The following is a 24636-nucleotide window of genomic DNA, read 5'->3' on the forward strand; positions in this document are numbered from 1 at the left end:
CCAAACCAAAGTTAACAACAATAGAATCAAGAGACCCAAACTATAACAAGCTATACACAAAATAGACCTGTTACACTGACAGCCCAGGGACCTAATGGTGGAGGTATGGGATACATGCTAGAACTATGGTGGAGGAAGGTCAACACTGGTGGAAGGGATGACCTTAATCCACAATCACTATGTGCCTGAAATACAACTATGAAAGATTTGTCAATTCACATTGGTTTTAATAAAATAAATAAATGAGAAGATTTTAAAAACAAAATTGGGCCAAAGCGATAATAGTGGTTACAGGTATATGCCTTGTATGTGACAACCCAAGGTCAATCCCAGTACTCTATATATAGTCCTTTGAGCCTTCCAGAAGTGATCTATGAGTGGCAGTGGTGCTCAAACTTTTTTTAAACAGGGAGCCAGTTCACTGTCCCTCAGCCTGTTGGAGGGCCAGACTATAGTAAAAACAAAAACTATGAACAAATTCCTATGCACACTGCATATATCTTATTTTGGAGTGAAGAAACGAAATGGGAACAAATAAATATGTGGCTTGCACGCACACACATTAATTAGGGACCAGAGCGATACTACAGCAGGTAGGGCATCTGCCTTGCACATGGCCAACCTGAGTTCGATCTTCAGCATCCAATATGGTTCCCTGAGCCTACCAGGAGTGATTCTTGAGGGCAGAGTCAAGAAATAACCCCTGGGCTGGAGACATAGCACAGCGGTAGGGTGGTTGCCTTGCACACAGGCAACCCATGACGAACAGTGGTTCAAATCCTGGCATCCCAAATGGTCCCCCAAGCCAGTCACCTGGAGTGATTTCTGAGCATAGAACCAGGAGTAACCCCTGACCGCCGCTGCCGAGTGTGATCCCCACCCCCAAAAAAAAGAAGAAGAATTAGGGCTGGGGCGGTAGCCAAGCAGTAGGGTGCTTGCCTTACACATGGCTAACCAGGACAGACCTTGGTTTGATCCCCTGCATCCCATATGGATCCCAAGCCAGGAACTATTTCTGAGTGCATAGCCAGGAGTAACCCCTGAGCGTCACTGGGAGTGGCCCAAAAAAACAAAACCAAACAAACAAAAAAAAATGTAATCCCTGAGCACTGCCAGTTGTGGCCAAAAAATAAAAATCCTAAAACTAGAACTCCCCATATGACCTAGTAATTTTATTCCTTAGAATTTCATTCCTTAGAATCTTATTCAAGAACATAAAATTATTAATGCAAAAAAATCCCATATATAAAAAATACATACTTATGTTCACTGTAGTGGTATTTATAAGAGCCAAGATCAACAAACAATCCAAATGCCCAACAGATAAATGGATAAAAACATTGTGCAATAGATACAAAATGGAATACTACAGCAACTAAAAAGGATAAAATCTGAGCAGTTGCTAGAATATAGATGGAGCTCAAAGTTATCTTATTAAATAAAAGTAAGCTAGGGGCCTAAAGGTTAGTACAAGGGTAAGACCATTGCCTTGCACATAGTTGATGAGGGTTTGATCTCTGACATCCCATATGGTCCCTCTAAGCAACTTCAGAGTAATACTTGAGTGCAGATCTAAAAGTAATCCTTGAGTATAGCCCAAACAAAACCCAAAAACTTAAAATGAAAAAATTAAGTAGAGAGAGAGGGACACATACTAGCTGATGTCATTCATAAGTGGTAACAAATAGAGAAGCACACAATAGAATAACAATTGGGCCATAACTATGGAACTAAGGTTACTAAGAGGTGGGGGGAAGACACATTGGAGGATGGGAGGAGAGAACAGTGCTGAAGGGCCTTTGTCACTTGGCTATGGTAGTAGCAATAACAACAGCATAAATATGTACACTATGAAAAGCTCATTATCCCCTCAACCAAAATTTTCTTAAAAATAGAATACACAGAATAAATCAGTACTTTAAAGTCCACATTTGGATTCCAAATAATAAAATGCAGGCCGAAGCGACAGCATAGTGGTAGGGCATTTGCCTCACATGTGACTGACCCGGCACTGACGCAGGTTCGATCCCCAAGCCTGGTCTCCCATGCCTGCCAGGAGTTATTTCTGAGTGCAGAGCCAGGGTGATCCGAGTGTTACCAGGTGTACACTTCCCCAAAACAAACAAACAAAAAACAAACAAAAACCAAAATAATAATGTTAAAAAGCTTCAACCTTGCTAGAAGAGACATTAGTAACTTGAAGCAAATTTTTCAACTTAACATCTCCACTGCTACAACTTTACCTTTTACATTCACTCACAAAATACTGATGTATAGTCTCAGGGTGGCTAGAAACCAAAAACTGAAAACAATTTAAATATCCACTAATGAAATTCTGAAAGAGACCATACTATTGGGACACATTCTTGTGCTCATTAAGCAGAACAGGCACAGATAGCTCTACTGAGAAGGAAGGATCTAAGCTACAAGGGCTCAAATAAGCACAGTGTGATCTCATCTGTATCATTCTCTAAGTCCATGTAATCTCCTCCATGCACAATTTGTAAGAAGAAACGTCAATTATGGCTACTTTTTGAGAGGACAAGCTTAAAAAGGAAAGAACAGAATTATTTTTCTTTTATATTTTTTCAGTTCAAATTATACACCGTGGTAAAGCAATTTTCTTGAGCATGGATTTTTGGAGCCATAAATAATAGATTTATTTTTTTATGCATTCACTAAAAACACATCTATGGCATCTTCCACACTAGCTATTGCTTTTGGGCCATGATGAGGACTGAGAAGTAGTAAGAAAAAGAGTAGCTATTCACTAGATCAGGGCACCATGCTAATGCTAAGGACTTTATATACTTGAACTACTTGAACCATTCTCTAAGACGTGTAAAGATCAAACAGGTGGAAAAAGCCTAAATGACATGCTTTAGGCCTTAGAGAACACAAATGTTGAAGCCTGTAACGGAATTCTTCCCTCAAAGTATCTTCTTAAAGACGCTATTTGTCTCATTTCTATACTCCTACTGTCCCATAGAACACTTATTCTGGTGTAGGCACTGAATCAGTCAATTCTATGAATTTGCCCTTTTTTTTAATGTTTTTATTTCATCAATAATTGAATGTTCCTAAATGAAAAGTACCAAGCTAAATTCTGTCAAACACAGTGGGTTTTTGTGTTTTCTTTTTTTTTTTTTTCCTCTCAAGAATGTTTTATTGTTGGGGCCAGAGAGATAGCACATCGGTAGAGTGTGTGCCTTGCATGCTGGATGGTGGTTTGAGTCCCGGCATCCCATATGGTCCCCAGAGCCTGCCAGGAATGATTTCTGAGCGTAGAGCCAGGAGTAACCCCTGAGCACTGCCGGGTGTGACCAAAACAACAAAACAAAAGAATGTTTTACTGGGGCCAGAGAGATAGCATGGAGGTAATGCATTTGCCTTTCATGTAGAAGGCCATTGGTTTGAATCCCAGCATCCCATATAGTCCCCTGAGCCTGCCAGGAATGATTTCTGAGCATAGAGCCAGGAGTAACCCCTGAGCACTGCCGGGTATGACCAAAAAACAAAACAAAAGAATGTATTACTGAAGCCAGAGAGATAGCATGGAAGTAAGGCATTTGCCTTTCATGTAGAAGGTCATTGGTTTGAATCCCGGCATCCCATATGGTCCCCTGAGCCTGCCAAGAGCTATTTCTGAGAGTGGAGCCAGGAGTAACCCCTGAGCACTACCAGGTGTGACCCCCCCCAAAAAAAACCCAAAAAACAAAAAAAAGAATGTTTTATTGTTGTCTGAGAAAGGTTGCATAAGAATGGAGCATAAGAGTAAACTAAAAAAAAAAAAACAAACAACAAGGGGTCGGAGACAGTGTGGAGGTGGGGCATCTGCCTTGCATGCAGAAGGACAGTGGTTCAAATCCCAGAATCCCATATGGTCCCCTGAGCCTGCCAGGAGCGATTTCTGAGGGCACAGCCAGGAGTAGCCCCTGAGCACTGACGGGTGTGAGCCAAAAACCAAAAAAATAAAATAAAATAAATAAAAAGAACAAAAACAATGCATGAATTACTTATTTTTCACAAAACATAAGACACACAGATAAAGGCTCTGTTGTGTGAACTCTAATGAATTTTAGTATCACTGTCAGAGCCCTTAGTAATCAGAAGGTGGTACAAAGCCTAGTGAGCAAAGTATCCTCAAATTTCTTTAAAAAGGGGGAGGGGGCACGGAGAGATTGCATGGAGGTAGGGCATTTGCCTTGCATGCAGAAGGACGATGGTTCTAACCCCGGCATCCCATATGGTCTCCCGAGCCTGCCAGGAGCGATTTCTGAGCGTAGAGCCAGGAATAATCCCTGAGCGCTGCCGAGTGTGAAACCCCCCCCCCCCCAAAAAAAAAGAGGTGGAGGAGGACAGACATGTTGGGCAGTAAATTTACCAGCTGAGTTCCTGTGAGCCTTCTTAAACCTCTGAGCTCTGGGAACCAAACCAGGTCTTCGTGATTCAGCACTAAGGGTTTCTGGGGGGCCCCCAAACAATTTCTTATTTTTCCTTGACACTATCTCAAGAGTTTCATAAATTTCTCTTTGACATATAAATTTCATGTATTACAGATCAAGAAAGCAATTCCACACCTCCATGCAAGAAACATGATAGAAGATACAAGATAAACTGCAGCACACCATTGTAGCACTGAGAATGAAATGATATAGATAAAAGCCACCAGGCCCCTCCTCTGGGTAAGAACAATATACACATAACATTGGGAAAATGACAATGAAATATGCCTGTTTGTTTGCTTCTACTTGTATTTAGAAAGATGTATTGTACATAGGCATATTTGTTTTGAATAAAAATGTTGTGCAGAATTATGGAAAGCCCAGGAAAAATGGTTGAGGAAGCTGACTTTTACCATTAGCAATACAAAGCTGAACAGGTTGTGTTCAATAGGACATAGTTTCTGTTTCTGTGTTAGTCTTGATTTTTTGGGAGGTGGTATGTTTTGCATTTATCAAACAATCACAAAATCAAAACAATCACAACCATATTCTTTTTTTGTCTATGGGTATATTTGTTTTTTGTCTTGTGGGTATATTAGATTTGCTTTGAATCAAGTGACAAATATTTTTTACATAAACTTTGAAACATTGTCTTCCAAAAAAAAAAAAAAAAAGAAAGAAAGATGTATTGTATCTAAGAGTTTCATTTATGTAAATATCAAAAATAAAGGATCCCAAAATTTGGTTCAATGGAGTGGTACATGCCTTGCACATATGATTCTCTGTATTCATTCCCTGGCATGTACACAAACACATTGAAAAACACACACAAATGCATGCACACCAGATGTCACAATTTATTTGCACTAAAGCAAAACAATGCAAACTTATAAAGGTAACATCAAATTTCACAAAATAAATTAGAAAAAATTCCAGGGGCCAGAACAGTGGTGCAAGGCATCTGCCTAGGACGGACTGTGGTTCAATCCCCCGGCATCCCACATGGTAACTCAAGTCAGGAGCGATTTCTGAGGCATAGCCAGAAGTAACCCCTGAGCGTCAGCAGGTGTGGCCCAAAATAACCAAAAAAAAAAAAATTCCAAGTTGATTTTCAGATACAATTATAACTTCCCTATAGTCACAAACTCTTCCTAAGAGGAAAAGAACTTCACTTTTAACTATGTAGTTAAGTTCAACTTCAAATTAACCTCAGGAAGGCACTAATAATAATTTTAAAATGTTCTGTTTTATTTCCCAAAAGAAAGAAACTGAAGGTTCAGTTTCTAAGAAAACATGGAAATTTCTTAAAAACAAACAGAAATTCCATATAATCCAGTAATTTCTACTCCTGAGCAGTTATTCCAGGAATAAGAAAATACTGATTCAAAGAGGTATTTCCACTCTGGGTCATCAAGACCTGAATGAGCCACATCATATTCTTCCTTTTCTTTTTTTTTTTTTTGTCTTATTTTGTTTTTTTTGGGGGGGGGTCACACCCAGCAGCGCTCAGGGTTACTCCTGGCTCTACACTCAGAAATAGCTCCTGGCAGGCTAAGGGGTCCATATGGGATGCTGGGATTCAAACCACGGACCTCCTGCATGGAAGGCAAACACCTCCATGCTATCTCTCTGGCCCTGCAACCATATTCTTGAACAAACTCTGAGAGCTGGCAAGCAAGCATCCCTGAGCACCAAAGTTGGTGATACTGCCCATGCTGACTGAACTCTAGTGGTTGGGAGTGATTTTGTCACTGCAAAGGACTAAAATCCTCATCCTCATTGATGACCAGCTAATCTAATCATGACAGATGCTTAGTCTTTCCTCTCCTGAATATGACACGCAGCCAGGTAGGGCACAGGAGTAGTAGGGCACACATTGGGTGTGTATGTACTTACCTGTGCTAGCACTCTGCTTAGATGATTACCATATATACTTGAGAAAAGCCGGGTCTTGGGGCACAAAATTTGTGCTCAAAAACCCAAACTCGGCTTATGCTCGGGTCATACAGGTTATTTGATTTGGTGCGCACTGTTACCTCCCATTTAAGGAAAGCACGCACCAGATGTGGTCTTTTCCTTCCCTGATGCAGTGCCTTCCTATTTGCCAAAAGGCCCACTTAGCAAAGTCAATCATTTGACCCTTTGCGTGGATCATTGGCGGTAATTCCAACATGGCTGTAACATTACATTTTTTCTCTATTTGGCCACTATAGAAATCCAGCCTCAGCTCTCCTACAGACAAAGAAATGTCAGTACCAAAGGCCCGCCAAAAGCTCCCTGCTGGCTAGTTCGTATAACCTGGAGCCAACAGCTTGTTTTTCTGAGTCTAGCTCTATGATGGTAAACAATTATTTCCGCCCCCCCCCCTAAAATCTATTATCCGGCTACTACATAAAACACCATAAATATCTCTGTCTCTCTCCTGGTTTCTTGAAAAACCTGCTTTTTGCTAAACCAAAAACATCCCCAGTTCTGATTTCACTGCCCTCCAGCAGAGTTCTTTCTCACCTGAAGAATGGTCTTTTAATATGTTAATTTAAGGCTTGTTTCGCTCTCCAGCTCTTTGAGGACACCTTGCATACCAGAGTTTGTGCTTATAAATATCATCAACTGAAAAGTAAATTTGTCTCTCATCCCTTGGGCGAGGGTCCCCATACAAAGCATTCTGTGTGGTCTAATTTTTTCATATTTCATATTCGTCCACTCGCACTCCCACTTCTCTCCCTGTGAAAGGTTCCCGGACCCCACAGAGCACACACTGAATCAAAAGCACATAATCTCCAGTTGTCTTCTGCCATCTGCTGGAGGGGGCGGTGCTTCAACTCCACAAGTTGTGGCAGAGCTGAAGAGGTAGGCGGCTGAACTGAACTGGATGCCACTGAAGTATTTAACCCACAATATTCTGTACTTCGTATGAGACCGACAGCAGTGATGATGATATCTGCGAACTCAGTGATGATGACAATGTCTAAGCTGATACCCAGATCAGATACAGCTGAAGCTCTGTTTGGACATATAGAGGAGGAGGAGGAGGAATCCAGTTTCTATTTATTTATTTATTTATTTATTTTGCTTTTTGGCCACACCCAGTGATGCTCAGGGGTTACCCCTGGCTATGCACTCAGAAATCGTTCCTGGCTTAGGGGACCATATGGGACGCTGGGGGATTGAACCACCATCGGTCCTAGGTTAGCGTGTGCAAAGCAAATGCCTCACCGCTTGCACCACCACTCCAGTTTTGAAGGATTTTAACCTTTGTGATTTAGCTTGATTATCTGTTAAGCTACAATTTTAAAGTTATTGTTGCTAGTTTACAGTTTTTCTTTAGCAATAAATATTGAAAAAACATTTAACTTACTGATTCCTCAATTATTGTAATTGTTTTGGGTATATATTTTTATTTTTGAAATTTAGCAGTGCTGCTGCATTTTCCACCTCAGATTATACTCGAGTCACTAAATTTTCCCAGTTTTTAGGGTAAAATTAAGGGGTCAGCTTATACTCGGGTAGGTTTATACTTTTTAACGTATATAAATAACATATATGTGGTATTTTAAATCCAGCCACTAATTGTTTTCCTCTTGAGTGGGTTTTGTCTTGTTGTTTGGTTTTTGTTTGTTTTGGTCTTTGGGCCACACCCTGAGTAATACTCAGGGATTGATTACTCCTGACTGTGTTCAGGAATTATTCCTGGCAGGCTTCGGGACCCTGGGATATCAGGGATTGAACCCATGTCAGCCATGTGCAAGGCAAATGCACTACCTGCTATATATCTATCTGGTCTTCCTTCTGTTTCTGTAGAATAAAAGTGAATTTAAAAGAAAGAGGAGGGGCCCAGGGAATGGCTCAGCATTTCTTTATATAAAACTTGAAAAAGTGGCACGATCTTATTTCATAAACTCCTGTCAAACAGAAAATTCATTCAAAGCTACAAAATAAATGGATGACCTGAAATCAACTGATTCAGGGCCCCCACTAGACCACCTTTTTAAAAATATTTTCCACTTAAACTGGGATAGATATGATGTATACTAAATTTTCATCCCTTCGGTTTGCTGAAATCCAAAGATTATTGGTCAATTATAAGCTGTTTTCCTAAAGTACACCTTGCAGTAACCTAAAAAGTAGTAAAAGGAACCAATTCCAAGTTGTCAAAACAAGGACTACATGAATGAACATTAATCAGCAGCCTATACAAGGGAACTCTGAAAAGCAAAACATAAATACCTGGTTGTGCCCAGGGTTGCTGGGAGAGAGTATACTTGGGGCCTCCCTGACTGGCCATGGTTTTTAATGCCGAAACCTTGAAGAGACAAAAGGAAAGAAGTTTCATTGGATCATAACAATTTAAGCTAGTACTGCTTGTGAAAAATACCCAACATGATCAAAATAAATAATCAACAAAAATAAAAATAAAACCACGGCACATCAGTCCTATACAGATAATGAAATGCTGTAGCAAAGTTGCTTTTGTGATTTCAAAGCATATGTCAAAGCATATATAAAAAAGCCCACATCCTGAGAAAAGCAGACTGAATCAAAGGTAGGACAAGACAGAACTTGCAAAAATGCCAATAAACCAGATCCTTCCTATGTTAAGTTTTAGCCTATGTTTTTAGAAAAATGTATTCGGGGCCGGGTAGGTGGCGCTGGAGGTAAGGTGTCTGCCTTGCAAGCGCTAGCCAAGGAAGGACCGCGGTTCGATCCCCCGGCGTCCCATATGGTCCCCCCAAGCCAGGGGCGATTTCTGAGCACATAGCCAGGAGTAACCCCTGAGCGTCAAACGGGTGTGGCCCACAAACCAAAAAAAAAAAAAAAAAAAAAAAGAAAAACGTATTCAGGGCCCGGAGAAATAGCACAGCGGCGTTTGCCTTGCAAGCAACTGATCCAGGACCTAAGGTGGTTGGTTCGAATCCCGGTGTCCCATATGGTCCCCCATGCCTGCCAAGAGCTATTTCTGAGCAGACAGCCAGGAGTAACCCCTGAGCACTGACAGGTGTGGCCCAAAAACCAAAAAAAAAAAAAAAAAAAGAAAAAGAAAAAGAAAAATTATTCAAAGTGAAATCTCCTTTACACTGAAGAAAGGTTCCCTTCCTCATGACACTGTAAGCAGGATGCTGTGAATAATAAACAAGATTTTCAAGTTACATAAATGCAGACTTGGGGGCCAGAAAAATAGTATGGAGGTAGGGAGGTTGTCTTGCATGCAGAAGGGCAGTGGCTCGAATCCCAGCATCCAATATGGTCCCCCAAGCCTGCCAGGAGCGATTTCTGAGAGTAGAGCCAGGAGTAGTTCCTGAGCACTGCCAGATGTGACCCAAAAAGCAAAACAAAAACAAAAATGCAGATTTGAGCAAGTAGTGCTAGAGGCACAGACTTGTGATGTCCTTTTCTAGTCATGCTTTCATTGTTCACTATCAGTAGAGAGATACAAAACCAAAAACAGTACAATGAGCTGCTTGGACAAGAATGGGGTGGCCAAAGTGATAGAAGGCAGGGTACTTGCCCAGCATGTAGCCAGCCCATATTCGAGTCTCAGCAGCTCATATCATCCCCAAGCACTGCCAGGGATAAATCCTGAGTGCAGAGCTAGGAATAACCCCTTAACACTTCCAGGTGTTGCCCAAAATATTGGGGGGGTGGGGGGGCTGCAAAGAGGGAAGGGAAGAAGAGGCAAGGACTGGTGGGGAGGGGAGAGATGGTGGGCAGTAAGGTTTAACTGGGGAGGACAAGGATAGAAACTGATTTTTTCTTTAATGGGTTGATACCCAAAGTTCAAACTAAGACTCTGGGCTACTAGTTTCTTAAAAAAAATTTTTTAGGACCAGGGTGATGGCTCAATGGCTGAGTATAAGTTTTGCCTGTGGGAAGCCAGGATTCTATTCCTTGCAACATAAAGTCCCCAAAAGCTGCCTAAGAACACCTGAGTGTGGAACTCAAACAACTGTAACCTGAACACCAACTTCTAATGTTTCTAAAGGCAGCCCATAAATATTAAGGCATTGAACTCAGATCACTTAAGTTAATTTAAGATCACTTAACTTATTTCTACCAAGCTATAATTCCAGACCACTCTTGTCCTTAGCTGTTCATGTATATAAAACCAGTAGTTTGTACTTCTCCCATCCAACTCCTCTCCATATCTTAAAATTTTTATTCAACAATTGAAAAAAGTAATTCATACATATGATTATAGAAACATTAGACAACAATAAAGAAAAACAAATTCACATTTAGTATATTTTATCCCAACTATTTCCTGATCTAAATAAACAAACTAATATGTCCACATTTACAAAAAGGATAGCTTGTCCTAAAAACTTTCTCCCCAATTAAATCTCAATTCTAGACATTGCTTTGTGTCAAACAACTACATTTTATTAGTAATGATTACCTATTATTCCACTAATTGTTCCAAATTTTAATCAATTGGGATGGAAAAGTAGTACAGCAGGTAGGGTGCTTGCCTCATATATGTCTGACTCAGGTTCAATTCCCAGGATCTAATGTGGTTCCCCAAGCCCTGCCAGGACTTATCCCTGAATGCAGAGCCAGGAGTAAACCCTGACCTTTGCCAGGTGTGGTACCACCTCTCCCCACCCCAAAGGAAAAACAAAAATCAGAATTTAAACAAATTCTTAATGTCATATATTTAGATGTTTATAAATATTTAAATATTAAATACAAATTTTATATTCATTTTTGTATGCTACCTAAATAATAAGCTTATCTTTAGATTGAACCTCAAGCAGCATTTTCTTTAAGTCTACCCCAATCAGTACTATCATTTTTGGGGGTTTTTTGTCTGTTTGCTTTTTGGTTTTTGGGCCACACCCGGTGACGCTCAGGGGTTACTCCTGGCTATGCACTCAGTACTCACTCCTGGCTCAGGGAACCACATGGCACACCGGAGATCAAACTCAGGTTTGTCCTGGGTCAGCTGCGTGCAAGTAAACACCCTACCACTGTGCTATTGCTCTGACCCTGTTACTATCTTTTTTAAAAACACTAAAGGATGAACGCATACCTACTACTGTATAAATCTTAATCTTTACACATGTCCTAATTTTTGATTTCCCAGCAGATTAGAATTTTTGAGTATAGAATTAGATTTAAGTCAAATTATATTACACTCAACAGAGCAAGGGAAAAAATAATTTTGTATTAGTATTAGTGAGAAATTAGTATTAAAATTAGTGAGAAATTAGTATTGGTGAGAAAATTAACCTCACAGGAAATATTAAGAATAAACTTGCGGGCCGGGCGGTGGCGCTGGAGCTAAGGTGCCTGCCTTGCCTGCGCACGGACCGCGGTTCGATCCCCCGGCGTCCCATATGGTCCCCCAAGAAGCCAGGAGCAACTTCTGAGCGCATAGCCAGGAGTAACCCCTGAGCGTCACAGGGTGTGGCCCAAAAACAAAAACAAAAAAAAAAAAAACAAAAAAAAAAAAAGAATAAACTTGCGGGCCCGGAGAGATAGCACAGCGGCGTTTGCCTTGCAAGCAGCCAATCCAGGACCAAAGGTGGTTGGTTCGAATCCCGGTGTCCCATATGGTCCCCCGTGCCTGCCAGGAGCTATTTCTGAGCAGACAGCCAGGAGTAACCCCTGAGCACCGCCGGGTGTGGCCCAAAACCCAAAACCCAAAAAAAAAAAAAAAAAAAGAATAAACTTGCAAAAAAAAAAAAAAAAAAAAGAATAAACTTGCAATGTATGTGGGTGAGGAAATTATACCTTACAGGGAATATTAAGAATAAACTTGGGGGGCCGGGCGGTGGCGCTAAAGGTAAGGTGCCTGCCTTGCCTGCACTAGCCTTGGACGGACCGCGGTTCGATCCCCCGGTGTCCCATATGGTCCCCCAAGCCAGGAGCAACTTCTGAGCGCATAGCCAGGAGTAACCCCTGAGCGTTACTGGGTGTGGCCCAAAAACCAAAAAAAAAAAAAAAAAAAGAATAAACTTGGGGCTGGAGAGATAGCATAAAGGTAGAGTGTTTGACTTGCATGCAGGAGGACAGTGGTTCAAATCCCGCATCACATATGGTCCCCGAGCTGATCAGGAGCGGTTTCTGAGCATAGAGCCACGAGTAACCCGAGTGCTGCCCGGTGTGACCACCCCTCGAAAAAAATCAAAAACAAACAAACAAACAAAAAACAAAACAATGAACTTGCAATGCATGTGGGTAAAACATTGCTTGAGAGAAAATGATTATTCTTGAAGTCAGGGAGATGGTCCAAATGGCCAGAGCAAAGACTGTGCACAAGGGAGCACTGGGCTCAGTCAGACCCCAGCATTGCAAAGTTCACTGAGCCCTACAAAAGGGAAACCCCAGAGCACTGCTGGTATGGCGGGGTGTGGGGGGGAGTAAAATGAATATTTCAAAAATAAGTCTGAATTTTTAGCATAAACAAATCCTACTAGTGAGTGTCCCAGGGCAATGCCAAAAAATACTCAATTCACTGTGTGGGCCTGACTGTGCAGTACTGACTGGAGCAAGGCAGAGCTCAGGGGAACATACCTAGTGGAGTGGGCTGAAAAGGGCAGGGGTCCTGGGGTTAGAACTGGGGCTGGAGTTCCTGGAGGTGAAATTTGGGGCCTTGTCCACAATAGACATGCATTGTCACTGATGCTGTCAACTCAACCCACCTATACCATTTCTTAAACATCAAAGCCTAGTAAGACATTCTCACTACCCTTCTTCTAAATGTATATGGTAGGAGAACACCACAAACACATGCTCCAAGCACCCGATTATGAGTGGACTAAAACAGTACACCAATAACAAAAGAAAAGAACAATATGTACAACTATTTCTTCACAATTGCCTTTCTGGTCTTTGTTTTACACAAACAAACATTCCCTATCTTTATTACAAGCTATCTGATTTATTAGTGTTGATGGATTTAGCAACAAGTTTTTCTTTGTTTTGCCTTTGGTTTTATTTTGGGGCCACACTCAATGATGCTCAGGGGTTAATTCTGGCAGTATTCAGGGGTCCATATGGGATGCCAAGGATCAAACCTGGGTCAGCCTCGTGCCAGGAAAATGGCATCTCAGCAACGTCTTTTTTGGGTGTGGCCCAAAAACCAAAAAAAAAAAAAAAAAAAAGACGTTGCTGAGATGGTAACTTAAAATAAAATCTAAAGAATAAATCAAAATTATTTTACCAAATATACACGAAAGTTATACCTTTGTCAAGAACTCTTCCAGTTGCTCCACAAACAACTTGGTCTGCTGCTGAATGAACTGCTCACAGGCTGACTTCAGATGGCGGTCTACATCTTTTTTAGAGTCAAGATAATGCTCTCTTATTTCAGGAGTACCCTTAAAAAGAAGAAAAGAATTTCCTCCTATTTTTATAGGCCTGGAAATTACCATACATGTAAAGAATGTCACTGGTCTCCCCCGCACCAATGAATCCACTTCCTCACCTCCAACAAGAACTCTATCAAGGCATTGTTGCTATTCAGCCTAAAAAATCTTGGAACAGTCATAGGGTTCAGGATTTTAAATGCTGCATCTGTAAAACAAAATTACTCATCCACTGAAAATGCAGAGTTATAAGAGAAAAGCTGAGTGACTGTTTCAGTTAGTTAGCTAACATACTTTATTAGTTCTTGATCACCACAAGCAAAAGTGGTTTCATTTTTATCAAGCAACTGCCATGAATTTTGAAAAAGGGCAAGACAAATGCCAGTGAATTTTTTAATATACTTACCCAGCTTCTTTTGTGAAGTTTCTGACTGGCATAAAAATTTATTCATTTGAAGCAGAGTGAATAAATTAATGTGCCAGCCAGAAAGAAAACACCAAAAGGACATATTTGCCCCTCAACCTCCATACTAACTAGAATGTGCAAAGTACTAAAGTCAGGTCTCATTGATGTTCAAATGCAATAGAAACAATGTTAGTTGTGAAAGGTTAGAGGTTTAAAAGTAAAGCAAGTGAGAGCAGAAAAGACCCTTCCCTTTTCTTTCCCAAGTGGGGAAAGCAAAGCATGAAACACTTCAATATTCAATGTTTTTGCAAGTGCACACCACAGCAGTACTTAGTGCCTTGACCTTAGCCTTGATGAAAAGAACCTTCCTCAAATTCAGTATTCAGCAGAAAACAAAAGTAAATGGTCCTATCTTCCCTACAAAGGTACCTGAAAAACTGTCTGAAATAAACAGAATCAAATGGTAGGCATAGGAGATTGTTTAACTAAAAACCTATTGGGGGCAGAGGGGTTGCACAAAGCCAGTAATCAAACCCAGAGTCTCAAGCACACAAAGGAAGTGCTCTACCATCAAGCTTCTTATTCCTAACCCCCTAATGAAAACAATTTTTGTCTACATTTTTAGGATATTTTACTTCCTCACACCTCAGTGAAATTAAACTAGAAGCAGTTAACAAATTATAATTCTATTTCATAGAACCAGAGCAATAGTGCAGTGGTATGGCATTTAGGTTTTTCACATGGCTGATTCAGGACGAACCTCAGTTCCATCTTGGCATCCTATATGGTCTCTCAAGCCAAGAGCAATTTCTGAGTGTATAGCCAGGAGTAACCCGAGTGTCACCAGGTGTGGCCCGAAAGCCAAAAAAAAAAAAAAAAATCACATTATAATTCTATTTCAAATAAAAAAAGTTATCAACTCTGCTTTTTAGCTCATTACATAAAGGCATTATCAGAACCTGGCTTTGTTTAACACACATCATTCTTATACCTCACAAAAAGGGGGGGGGGGGAGAGGAAATCCATCTCTGAGTTACTAGAATATGGATTCTGTCTTTGATGGGAATAAGCTCTAAAAAAATTATGTATTTTGTAAAAGGCAAAGGTCAGGAAATCTTGCTGCTATTTCTTTTCTACTTTTTTTTTTTTTTTTTTTTTTTTAAGAAAACTACAATCGGGCCGGGCGGTGGCGCTGGAGGTAAGGTGCCTGCCTTGCCTGCGCTAGCCTAGGACGGACCGCGGTTCGATCCCCCGGCGTCCCATATGGTCCCCCAAGAAGCCAGGAGCAACTTCTGAGCGCATAGCCAGGAGTAACCCCTGAGCGTCACAGGGTGTGGCCCAAAAACCAAAAAAAAAAAAAAAAAAAAAAAGAAAACTACAATCACAGTGAATATAAATAACATAGGCTTACTATCCCAACAGAAACAAAAGGCATTTTCTGTGGTGGAAAGAAGAAAGCATTAGAAAAAGAAAGAGAGGGGAGGGGTGAAAAAAAAAAAAAAAAAGAAAAGAAAGAGAGTAAATTGTTTTATTATGACTTGTGATGAAACCATTTTGCTTCTCAGGTGCATTATGAGCAAAGTTATAAGCATAGTCATTCAGCAATGAGCAATCTGTCACCTCTGGAAACCTTGTATTTAGAGTTCTTCTGAACTACAGAACATAATTTAATTATTTTCTCAATTCTTCTATGTAAAAGAAAAGTTCATTCATTATATAAACCAAGAACTTATGGTATTTGAGCTTAATTTTCTTAGAAATGGTTGAGAAAGAATAAAGTTTAGTAACTTTGTAAATAACTACAAAAGCAAGGGCGACTTGTAAATAACTACGCAAATTAGCGCTGCTTATGGCATATAATTAACTGTCTTAGAAAATAACTACTTTAAGCTGGAGTTCATTCAGGGATTCATTCAAACCCTGGCACACCATATGATCCCAAATCACACCATGAATGATACCTAAACACAGAGCTAGATTCAAAAGTAATCCCTGAGCACTGCTGGGTGTGACCCAAAAAATGGAGGATGGGAGGGTACACACAACTATTTTGGTCATGTAGAAAATATTTGAGACAGAGCAGTAAAATGAACGACATTTTGAGAAAGATAATTCAATATCTATCACAGACAAATTACACAAACACTTAAAAATTGTCATATCTTATAATGCCACTTAGCTTTGTTTAGTTTTAACCATGAGCTTACAATGCAGCACTTCAACATACACTTCCATACATTTTAAATTGGGAGGGGGGTATCTGTTTGTTTTGGGCTAGATGAGTGGTGCTCAGGGCTTACTCCTAGCTCGATGCTCAGGGGCCATTAGTGATGTTGGGATTAAACGCTGGTCGCTGGTCGGCTGCAGGCATATAGGTGCCTTGCCCTTGAACTAACTTTCCAACCCCAATTTTCATTCTTAATGATCTTGACAGCCAGGTGAGGCTAAATGACTATCAGATTACACTAAGTTGTTCAGAGATAACTTAACTAAACCCTAGTTTCTTAAACTGTAGGTGAGAACCCTTATGGATAAATAATTAAAAACACCTTGTTTAAAATAAATTTATTTTTACTACCAGTAAATGTTTGATATGTATATCTACTACTTTTATACACCTGTATTGTCAGGGATTGCATAAAAATTCCTTGGGAGAAAACAAATTGCAAGTGGAGAAAGTTTAAGAAACTCTGAATTCATGCACTTATCCACAATTACAAGAGCTAGGAAAAGGGGACAGGAAACTCAACTCAGAATTTAAAACCATTCCAATTAGCTCGCACTATAAGTATTTGCTATAAAGATTTTTCTTCATTATTTTTCCTTTGTTTCTCTGTGCTTAGGGATGGTGCTTTAGGGATCACTCCTGACAATACTATAGGTGCCAGGGATCAAACCAGGGTTGGCAAATGTAAAACAAGTGTCTTGCTTTCTGTGCATACAATCTCTGGGTCCCATGATTTTTCACCTTTAACTGCTATGGTAATATATGGCAGTCTTAGAGAAGTAATATATTATAAATTGAAGTGCTCAGATATAGGTCCCTACACAAAGAAAATACAGCAAAGAGATGTAGTTAGGATGTTTATAGCTCAGCTTAGTACAAACAAGTAACATGCTTAGCAAGCATAGCATGCAAAAAATTGCAGATGAACATAAAATAAACCTATATCCTGTGCTGCCACATTTGGAGAGGTAACACACATCCAATTGTGCCAGACAGGACAATGAAATACCTCTAGTTTTCTTGAGGTCCAGGGAAATTTCCTTAATAGTGAATTCAGTGTGAAATGGTGCAATTTGTTCACGGAGAATCAAAAGATGCTTTATTAGGAAAAGTTGTCCATCAATCTGAGTCTAAAGTATAGGACAGAAAAATTAGAATTATCACAGATTAAGTAAAAAAATAGTATTCTATGATACACATGCTATTAATCAACATTAATATACCTATATAGCCCATAATCTAACTTCATAGTATGAAAACTTTATTTTTGGGCCACACCTGGTAGTACTCAGGGCTTACTCCGGGCTCTGTGTTTGTGACCACTCCTGGTAAGCTAGGGAAACCACTTGGGGTGCCAAGGATCAAAGCAAGGGTTGGCAAGTGACCTGTCAGCTGTACATTGCTCTGGCCCCAGAAACTCTTATTACACAGTGAACTCTCTCTAAAAACTCCATAATAAACAGAGGCATCTGGGAGAAAAAAACTTGCTTTAAACTTACTAACATTGCCACTAAGTAAATTCTTAAAAATCAAATCATGCGCTAGCCTAGGACGGACCGCGGTTCGATCCCCCGGCGTCCCATAGAGTCCCCCAAGAAGCCAGGAGCAACTTCTGAGCGCATAGCCAAGAGTAACCCCTGAGCGTCACAGGGTGTGGCCCAAAAACCAAAAAAAAAAAAAAAATCAAATCAGACAAAAAGTAAAAAAGTAACTCTTAGAAAGAGAGGTCAAATCTATTTTCACTTGGTGCAGATGCAAATGAGGTAATAGGGTCTATTAACAGCAGAGAGAAAAATGTAGATAAACCAGTTCAAAAGAGGATCAAGAGTCTGACCTCTCAGTTTCTGTTCTGTAACATGGTTTTAACTATGGTCAAAGAGGTTTCAAGATCCAGATCATCATAAATATTCCCAATTATACAAAAGTACACTGCCCTGATAGCTTTGCAAACCTCTAAGCATCCAATTCAGCTCCACGCATCAGCTCCAGGCCAATCATCACCAGGGGAAACCCCCAAAGTCCCCCAACCCACTCTCAGGATTGCTGGAAGTGGCCTCTACATAAAAATCTGGTCTTATCTGGCTCCAGTTTCCTCTTTGATTCTGGAGAACAGCTCTTGCCAGGTATGGGGTTTGGGGAGGCTCCACCACAGCCTTTCTCCCTAGCCTGGGGAGTGCTGGGAGGCTTGGCAGGCCCCCAGCCATCCTTGTCTTTTTCCCCTGACTCCAGGCCTTCCCTGGGTGCCAGCTCAGATGGCCAGAAGTGGGTTCAGGTGGACTCTTAGTGGTCCTCAGGTTCCCCCCTCCCTCCGTACTCCAGGGGGGAGGTGCATGGGGAGGAGGGCGGGCAGACATTTGGCTTCCGATTTCCTCCTTGATTCTGGAGACCAGCTCTTGCCAGGTATAGGGTTTTTCTCCCCTGGACTTAAGTCTTTCCCAGGGCACCGGTCTAGGTGGACTCTATAGGGGTCAACAGGCTTTCCCCCTATCTCTCCCTACACTAATGGGAATGCGCTCCGGAAGGAGAGCAGGCTGTTCTTGCACTGGTTTATGTTGGGACAGTCAGTAGAAATTTTTTCTCTTTGTTTTCATATTGATAGTATTGTGTGCATATATTCTATATATTCCATAATATCCATCTTGTATTGGGACCTTGATACTGCCCTACAAAGCTCATTTCTAATATTTTACTGCCTCAGTCCCAACCCTTACTTCCCCCCATCCTCCCATGTAGGTGCAGCTAATGACATGAAGCTCACCACATAGAGTGATAAGTGCAGTTAGAGAAATAACTACACTGAAAACTATCATAACAATGTGAATGAATGAGGGAAAAAGAAAGCCTGTCTCGAGTACAGGTGTGGGTGGGGTGGGGAGTAGGTAGATCTAGGAAATTGGTGATGGGAATCCTGCACTGGTGAAGGGGGGTGTTCTTTACATGACTGTAATCATATAACTACAATTATATTTGTAATCACGGTGTTTAAATAAAGATAATTTAAAAAAAAATCTGGTCTTTTTTTTATATCCTAGGAGCCCAAATACACAATGTAGAAAAGCCCTGTGCATCCCTATGTTCTTCACAGCACTATTCACAATATCCAGCATCTAGAAACAATCTAAGTACCCTAGAACAGATGAGAGGATAAAGAATCAATGATAAGTCTACACAATAAAATACTATGCAGCTGTTAGGGGGAAAAAGTCATGAAATTTTCTCATACATGATGGATATGGAGATTAGGCTGAATAAAGTGAGTCAGAGGGAGAGGGATAGATAAAATGGTTGCACTCACTTATGGGATGTAAAAAAAAAAAAAATAGAGTATATGGTAATAATATCCAGAGACAATAGAGACCAGGGCAAAAAGGACCAGTCCGTGGTAGGAAGCTTCCCACAAAGAGCAGGGGAGTGCAGTTAGGGTAGAGAAGGGACCACTATGGCAATGATATAGTTGGAAATGATATCACTCTGGCCAAGAAATAGGTGCTGAAAGGAGATAAAGTTGATAGGCATAATAATCGTCACTAACAATTCTGCAAAACACACTGTCTAAAATGGGGAGGGAAGAGAGGAAGGGGGAGAGGGAGAGAGAGAGAGACAGAGAGACAGAGACAGAGAGAGAGAGACAGAGAGAGAGAGACTCTGCCCCATTAGCAGGTGGAAGGGAGGGTGCCTGGGAAACTGGAGACTTTGGTGGTGGGTAATGTACACTGGTGAAGAGTGATATACATTGCACAACTGAAATTCAATCATGAATAACTGTATCTGTGGAAAAGAAACAACTGTATTATGAACAACCTTGTAACCATGGTGTTTAAATAAGCAATTAATTTTAATAAATTGGGTCATTTATTTCTTCCTGAGAATGCCAGAAATACATATTCACTGCAAAAATCTGAGGGGAAAATATAGCAGAAAAAGAAAAGCCATTCACTTGTCACACCAAAATTCTATTTTAGTTTTTAATGCATGTTTTCATTACATAGTTAAAGCCATAGTGTGTGTCTGACTCATGTACGGCAGGTTTGAGGTGTGGGGCTTAACTTTTCTCTCATTTTAAAAATTTAACAACTGTACAATATTCCACTACAGGGAATCAGTCACCCCAATTTACCTGATTACTCCTCTACTACTAGATTCATGCTTACAAATGTACCTGGTAGAAAATGTGATTGTAGAGACTCAAAAATGATATCTTAAATATATACCTTTCAAACTCTCCAGGCCTGCTTATCAAAATTTCAACTCTTCATTCCACAAATGAGAAAATGTAATTTTCACAAACAGTGGGCATGCTTCTCTAACACAAGGACCCTAAATTCCGTGTGAGGGGATTTCTTTTTGTAACCATCTAAAAGACTTAAAGTTAAAAATCAAGTTGGGGGCCCAGAGATATAGCACAGTGGTGTTTGCCTTGCAAGCAGCCGATTCAGGACCAAAGGTGGTTGGTTCGAATCCCGGTGTCCCATATGGTCCCCCGTGCCTGCCAGGAGCTATTTCTGAGCAGACAGCCAGAAGTAATCCCTGAGCACAGCTGGGTGTGGCCCCAAAAAACAAACAAAAACAAAAACAAAAAACAAAAAAATCAAGTTGGGGGGCCGGAGAGATGGCATGAAGGTAAGGCGTTTACCTTTCATGCAGAAGGTCATCGGTTCGAATCCCGGCGTCCCATATGGTCCCCCGTGCCTGCCAGGAGCAGTTTCTGAGCACAGAGCCAGGAAAAACCCCTGAGCACTGCCGGGTGTGACCCAAAAACCACACACAAAAAAAAAAATCAAGTTGGGGGGAGCTAGAGCGATAGCACAGCAGTAAGGCGTTTGCCTTGCACATGACAAATACAGGACAGACCCCAGTTCGAATCCCAGCATCCCATATGGTGCCCCGAGCCTGCCAGGAGTAACCCCTGAGCACCACCAGGTGTGACCCAAAACCAAAAAAAAAAAAGTCAAGTTGGTAAGTCTAAGATCACAAAGGTTCACAAGTTTTGGACACTCAAAGTGGCAAAGACATTCTAGCTGTTGACATCCCTCCCATACCCACTTCTCTAGGAGCAGACAGGTATTCAGGCAGGTCTATTTTTTGTTTAACTGGGTCTTCCACTCAGTGGTGTGTGTATGACAGTGTCCAGTGCCACTTCTGGAATGATCAGCCTGACAGAGCAGGGTTGCAGTTGCAAGGGGCCTTGGCCCTCAGTGCTCAGGGTCATACTGTCAAGGATTGTATGCAGGGCCTCACACAGGCCAGGTAGAGCTCTCCCTCAAGAAATCTGGTGGGGAGGGCCGGGAAGGTGGCGCTAGAGGTAAGGTGTCTGCCTTGCAAGCGCTAGCGTAGGACGGACCGCGGTTCGATCCCCGGTGTCCCATATGGTCCCCCAAGCCAGGGGCGATTTCTGAGCACATAGCCAGGAGTAACCCCTGAGCGTCAAACGGGTGTGGCCCAAAAACCAAAAAAAAAAAAAAAAAAGAAATCTGGTGGGATCAGGGATTAAGCTCACAGCCTCAGGTTGGCCAAGCCACTGAGCCATGCATGCTTTTGGGTCCCAAAGTACCAAAGTATGTGAGGCTAGTGAGCAGTGCTCAGTGTGCAGAGGCCTGAGGTGCTGAACATCAGAGTCCCATATCTCACACAGGCAAGAATCATTCCCAGCCCCACTAAGGAAGTTTTTTGTGTGAAAAATTAATGAGAACAAAATTTTGCCACCATATGTACTTCATTCCCCCACAAAAATCAAGGGTGGTGATTGAAGCACAAGCCAATTGCTCCTTCAGTCCTACATCCCTTCCTAAGTAAAATCTGAGTAACAAACTCAGGGCAACTACTTCTAGTCGTACAACACAACTGCCTATTCCCAATGGTTGATTTCCTCCAGCTAAGGGCACTCATCTATCTAAGCCATCATTGGGGAGATGACCAGAAAATGCCACAGGGGCTGGAGCTCTTGTACAGTGGTAGGGCACTTTCCTTGCACAAAGCTGACCTGAATTTGATGCCAGCATCCCATATGGTCCCATAAGCTCCACCAGAAGTGATTTTTTAGTGAAGAGTCAGAAGTAATCTGAGTTGGGTGTGGCCCTCAAAGCAAAAAAATTTTTAAATTTAAAAAAAGAAAGAACCTGCCACATTTGGGGCCAGAGAGATAAAAGAGCAGGAAAGGCGCTTGTTTGCCACATAGCTAACCTAGGTTTGATCCTGGATACCATATATGGTGTCCAGAGCATCACAAGAGTGATCCCTAAATGCAGAGCCAGGAGTAGTAAGCTTTAAGCACACTGAAAATTGGGGGAGGAGAAGGAGAAAGATAAAAAGTCACATTTTCATGAAAAAACCATCAATATTCCAGGTCAATAGCAGCTCAGTATTTTCCCAGCTGCTCAGGCTATAGCCAGAAACATTTATCCCACAGAATTTACACCTCAAGTACATTTTAGGCATTTCAACAAAGTTAGTGTTCATAGACAGCACAGTCTCTTCTACTAAGCTTCTCTAAAACAGTTTCAAAATTAAATACATTAAATTCCACTGCATTTAATGGTCTACATTTCTGTACCTATAAATACACAATAAATAAATACACTATGCAACCCGTATTTATTACATGTAATAAATACATCATCATTTCATCAAACCTTGTTTTTGCTGATAGAATCTGATGCTACAAGCAAGGACTGAATGCAGGCAGACAAGGCTTCCTGGGAGAGTCCTTGGAACACTGCCCTCTGGTGAGACAAAAGAGAAATGTCAAGCTGTAACAGATAAAAAATTCGACAACCATGACCTGAAGAGTAAAGAACAGCGCTTGCTGGCCCCCTTCTGTTGGACTGATTTATTTTATTTTATTTTATTTATTTATTTATTTATTTTTGGTTTTTGGGTCACACCTGGCAGCGCTCAGGGGTTACTCCTGGCTCTACGCTCAGAAATCGCTCCTGGCAGGCTCAGGGGACTATATGCGATGCTGGGATTCAAACCACCTTCCTTCTGAGTCTAAGGCAAACATCTTATCGCCATGCTATCTCTCCAGCCCCAGGACTGATTTCTTATTAGCTGTATTCCTCCCAACATTTCCTAGTCCCAAGCCTATCTACATGACACAGCTCTGAAATGGTATCTTCCGATGCTCCTGGAATACCTCCCGAGTTTTCCAGAATTTATCAAGCTGGCTCTATGCTCCAGGCGATGGCATAGTGGTGAAGCACAAGTGAAAGTGGTTCTTCCCTCTCAGGAATTACTCCTGGCTGTGCTCAGGAAAACCCTATGGGATGGTGGGGATCAGACCAGGTTCGCCATGTGCAAGGCAAGCACCCTACCCACTGTACTATCTCTCTGGTTCCATGTTATGTGCTGTTTTATCAAATATGTAAAAACCAAACTTCCCATAAATATATTAATAAATCTTTACTAAAAATGTATCACAAATCATTTTTTAATATAAAGTACTGCATCAGTTTTACTGGAAAAAATTGTTCAATAGTGAAAACATCAACGAATAAGGAATTGGGGGGACGCAGAGAAATAATGCAGGGGATAAGGTGCTGCCTTGCACATGGACAACCTGTTTTGATCCCCAACACCCCATATGGTCCTCAAAAAAATGCCAGGAGTGAATTCTGAACAGAGCCAGGAAAAAGTAAGCCCTAAGCACCACCAGGCATGGCCTGAAATCTGAATGAATAAATGAATGAATGAATGAATAAGAAACTCATGTGTCTAAATTATGAATATGGTGTGAATTAATAAAATAATGTAATACTAAAGAAAGTACTAAAATTCTATTAATTTCTATTATGAAATTTATGAAAACATGAAATTTCTATTATGAAAAAAAATATAGCAAAAATAGAACTAAGTATTGCAAAATAGTTTGATATATCATATATAAAATCAACTATTAGGGACCGGGATTGTGTTCGATCCCCAGTATCCCATAATGTCCCCTAAGCCTGCCATGTATACTTTCTTAGCTCAGAGCCAGAGTAACACCTCAGTGCTGCTGTACTACCTCCCCAACCTGCAAAATTCATTTTTAAAGGTGAACTGAAGCTGAGTTTTATAAATTAGTTTGGCAGCAAACTCTTTGCTGATGGAAAATAAACGTAGACAAATTTAATCTTTCACGGATTGATAAATCTTATGAAACTAGAATGCTTAAAATAACTGTTGCCTGAAATCAATGCATATTGAGCTGGTATTTTGAAAAGGTTCTGTTAATGTAAGCAAAAAAAAAACTATAATTAGTCCATAGTTAAT

At 40.9% G+C, this 24636-nt stretch overlaps 1 protein-coding gene across 2 annotated transcripts in view; it reads right to left on the reverse strand.

Annotated features, from left to right (window-relative positions):
• COG3 (component of oligomeric golgi complex 3) overlaps positions 1-24636 on the reverse strand; it is an 80251-nt gene that overhangs the window by 10421 nt on the left and 45194 nt on the right. For both annotated transcript variants that reach the window (XM_049778769.1, XM_049778768.1), the window contains exons 16-20: positions 23016-23105; positions 17396-17516; positions 13873-13961; positions 13631-13765; positions 8673-8748 (exon numbers count right to left, since the gene is read on the reverse strand). In XM_049778769.1, the coding sequence (XP_049634726.1) occupies positions 8673-8748; positions 13631-13765; positions 13873-13961; positions 17396-17516; positions 23016-23105 (511 nt within the window). The remainder of the gene's footprint in view (positions 1-8672; positions 8749-13630; positions 13766-13872; positions 13962-17395; positions 17517-23015; positions 23106-24636) is intronic.

The sequence above is a fragment of the Suncus etruscus genome, chromosome 8, assembly GCF_024139225.1.
Source record: "Suncus etruscus isolate mSunEtr1 chromosome 8, mSunEtr1.pri.cur, whole genome shotgun sequence".
In the NCBI taxonomy this organism is placed as follows: domain Eukaryota; kingdom Metazoa; phylum Chordata; class Mammalia; order Eulipotyphla; family Soricidae; genus Suncus; species Suncus etruscus.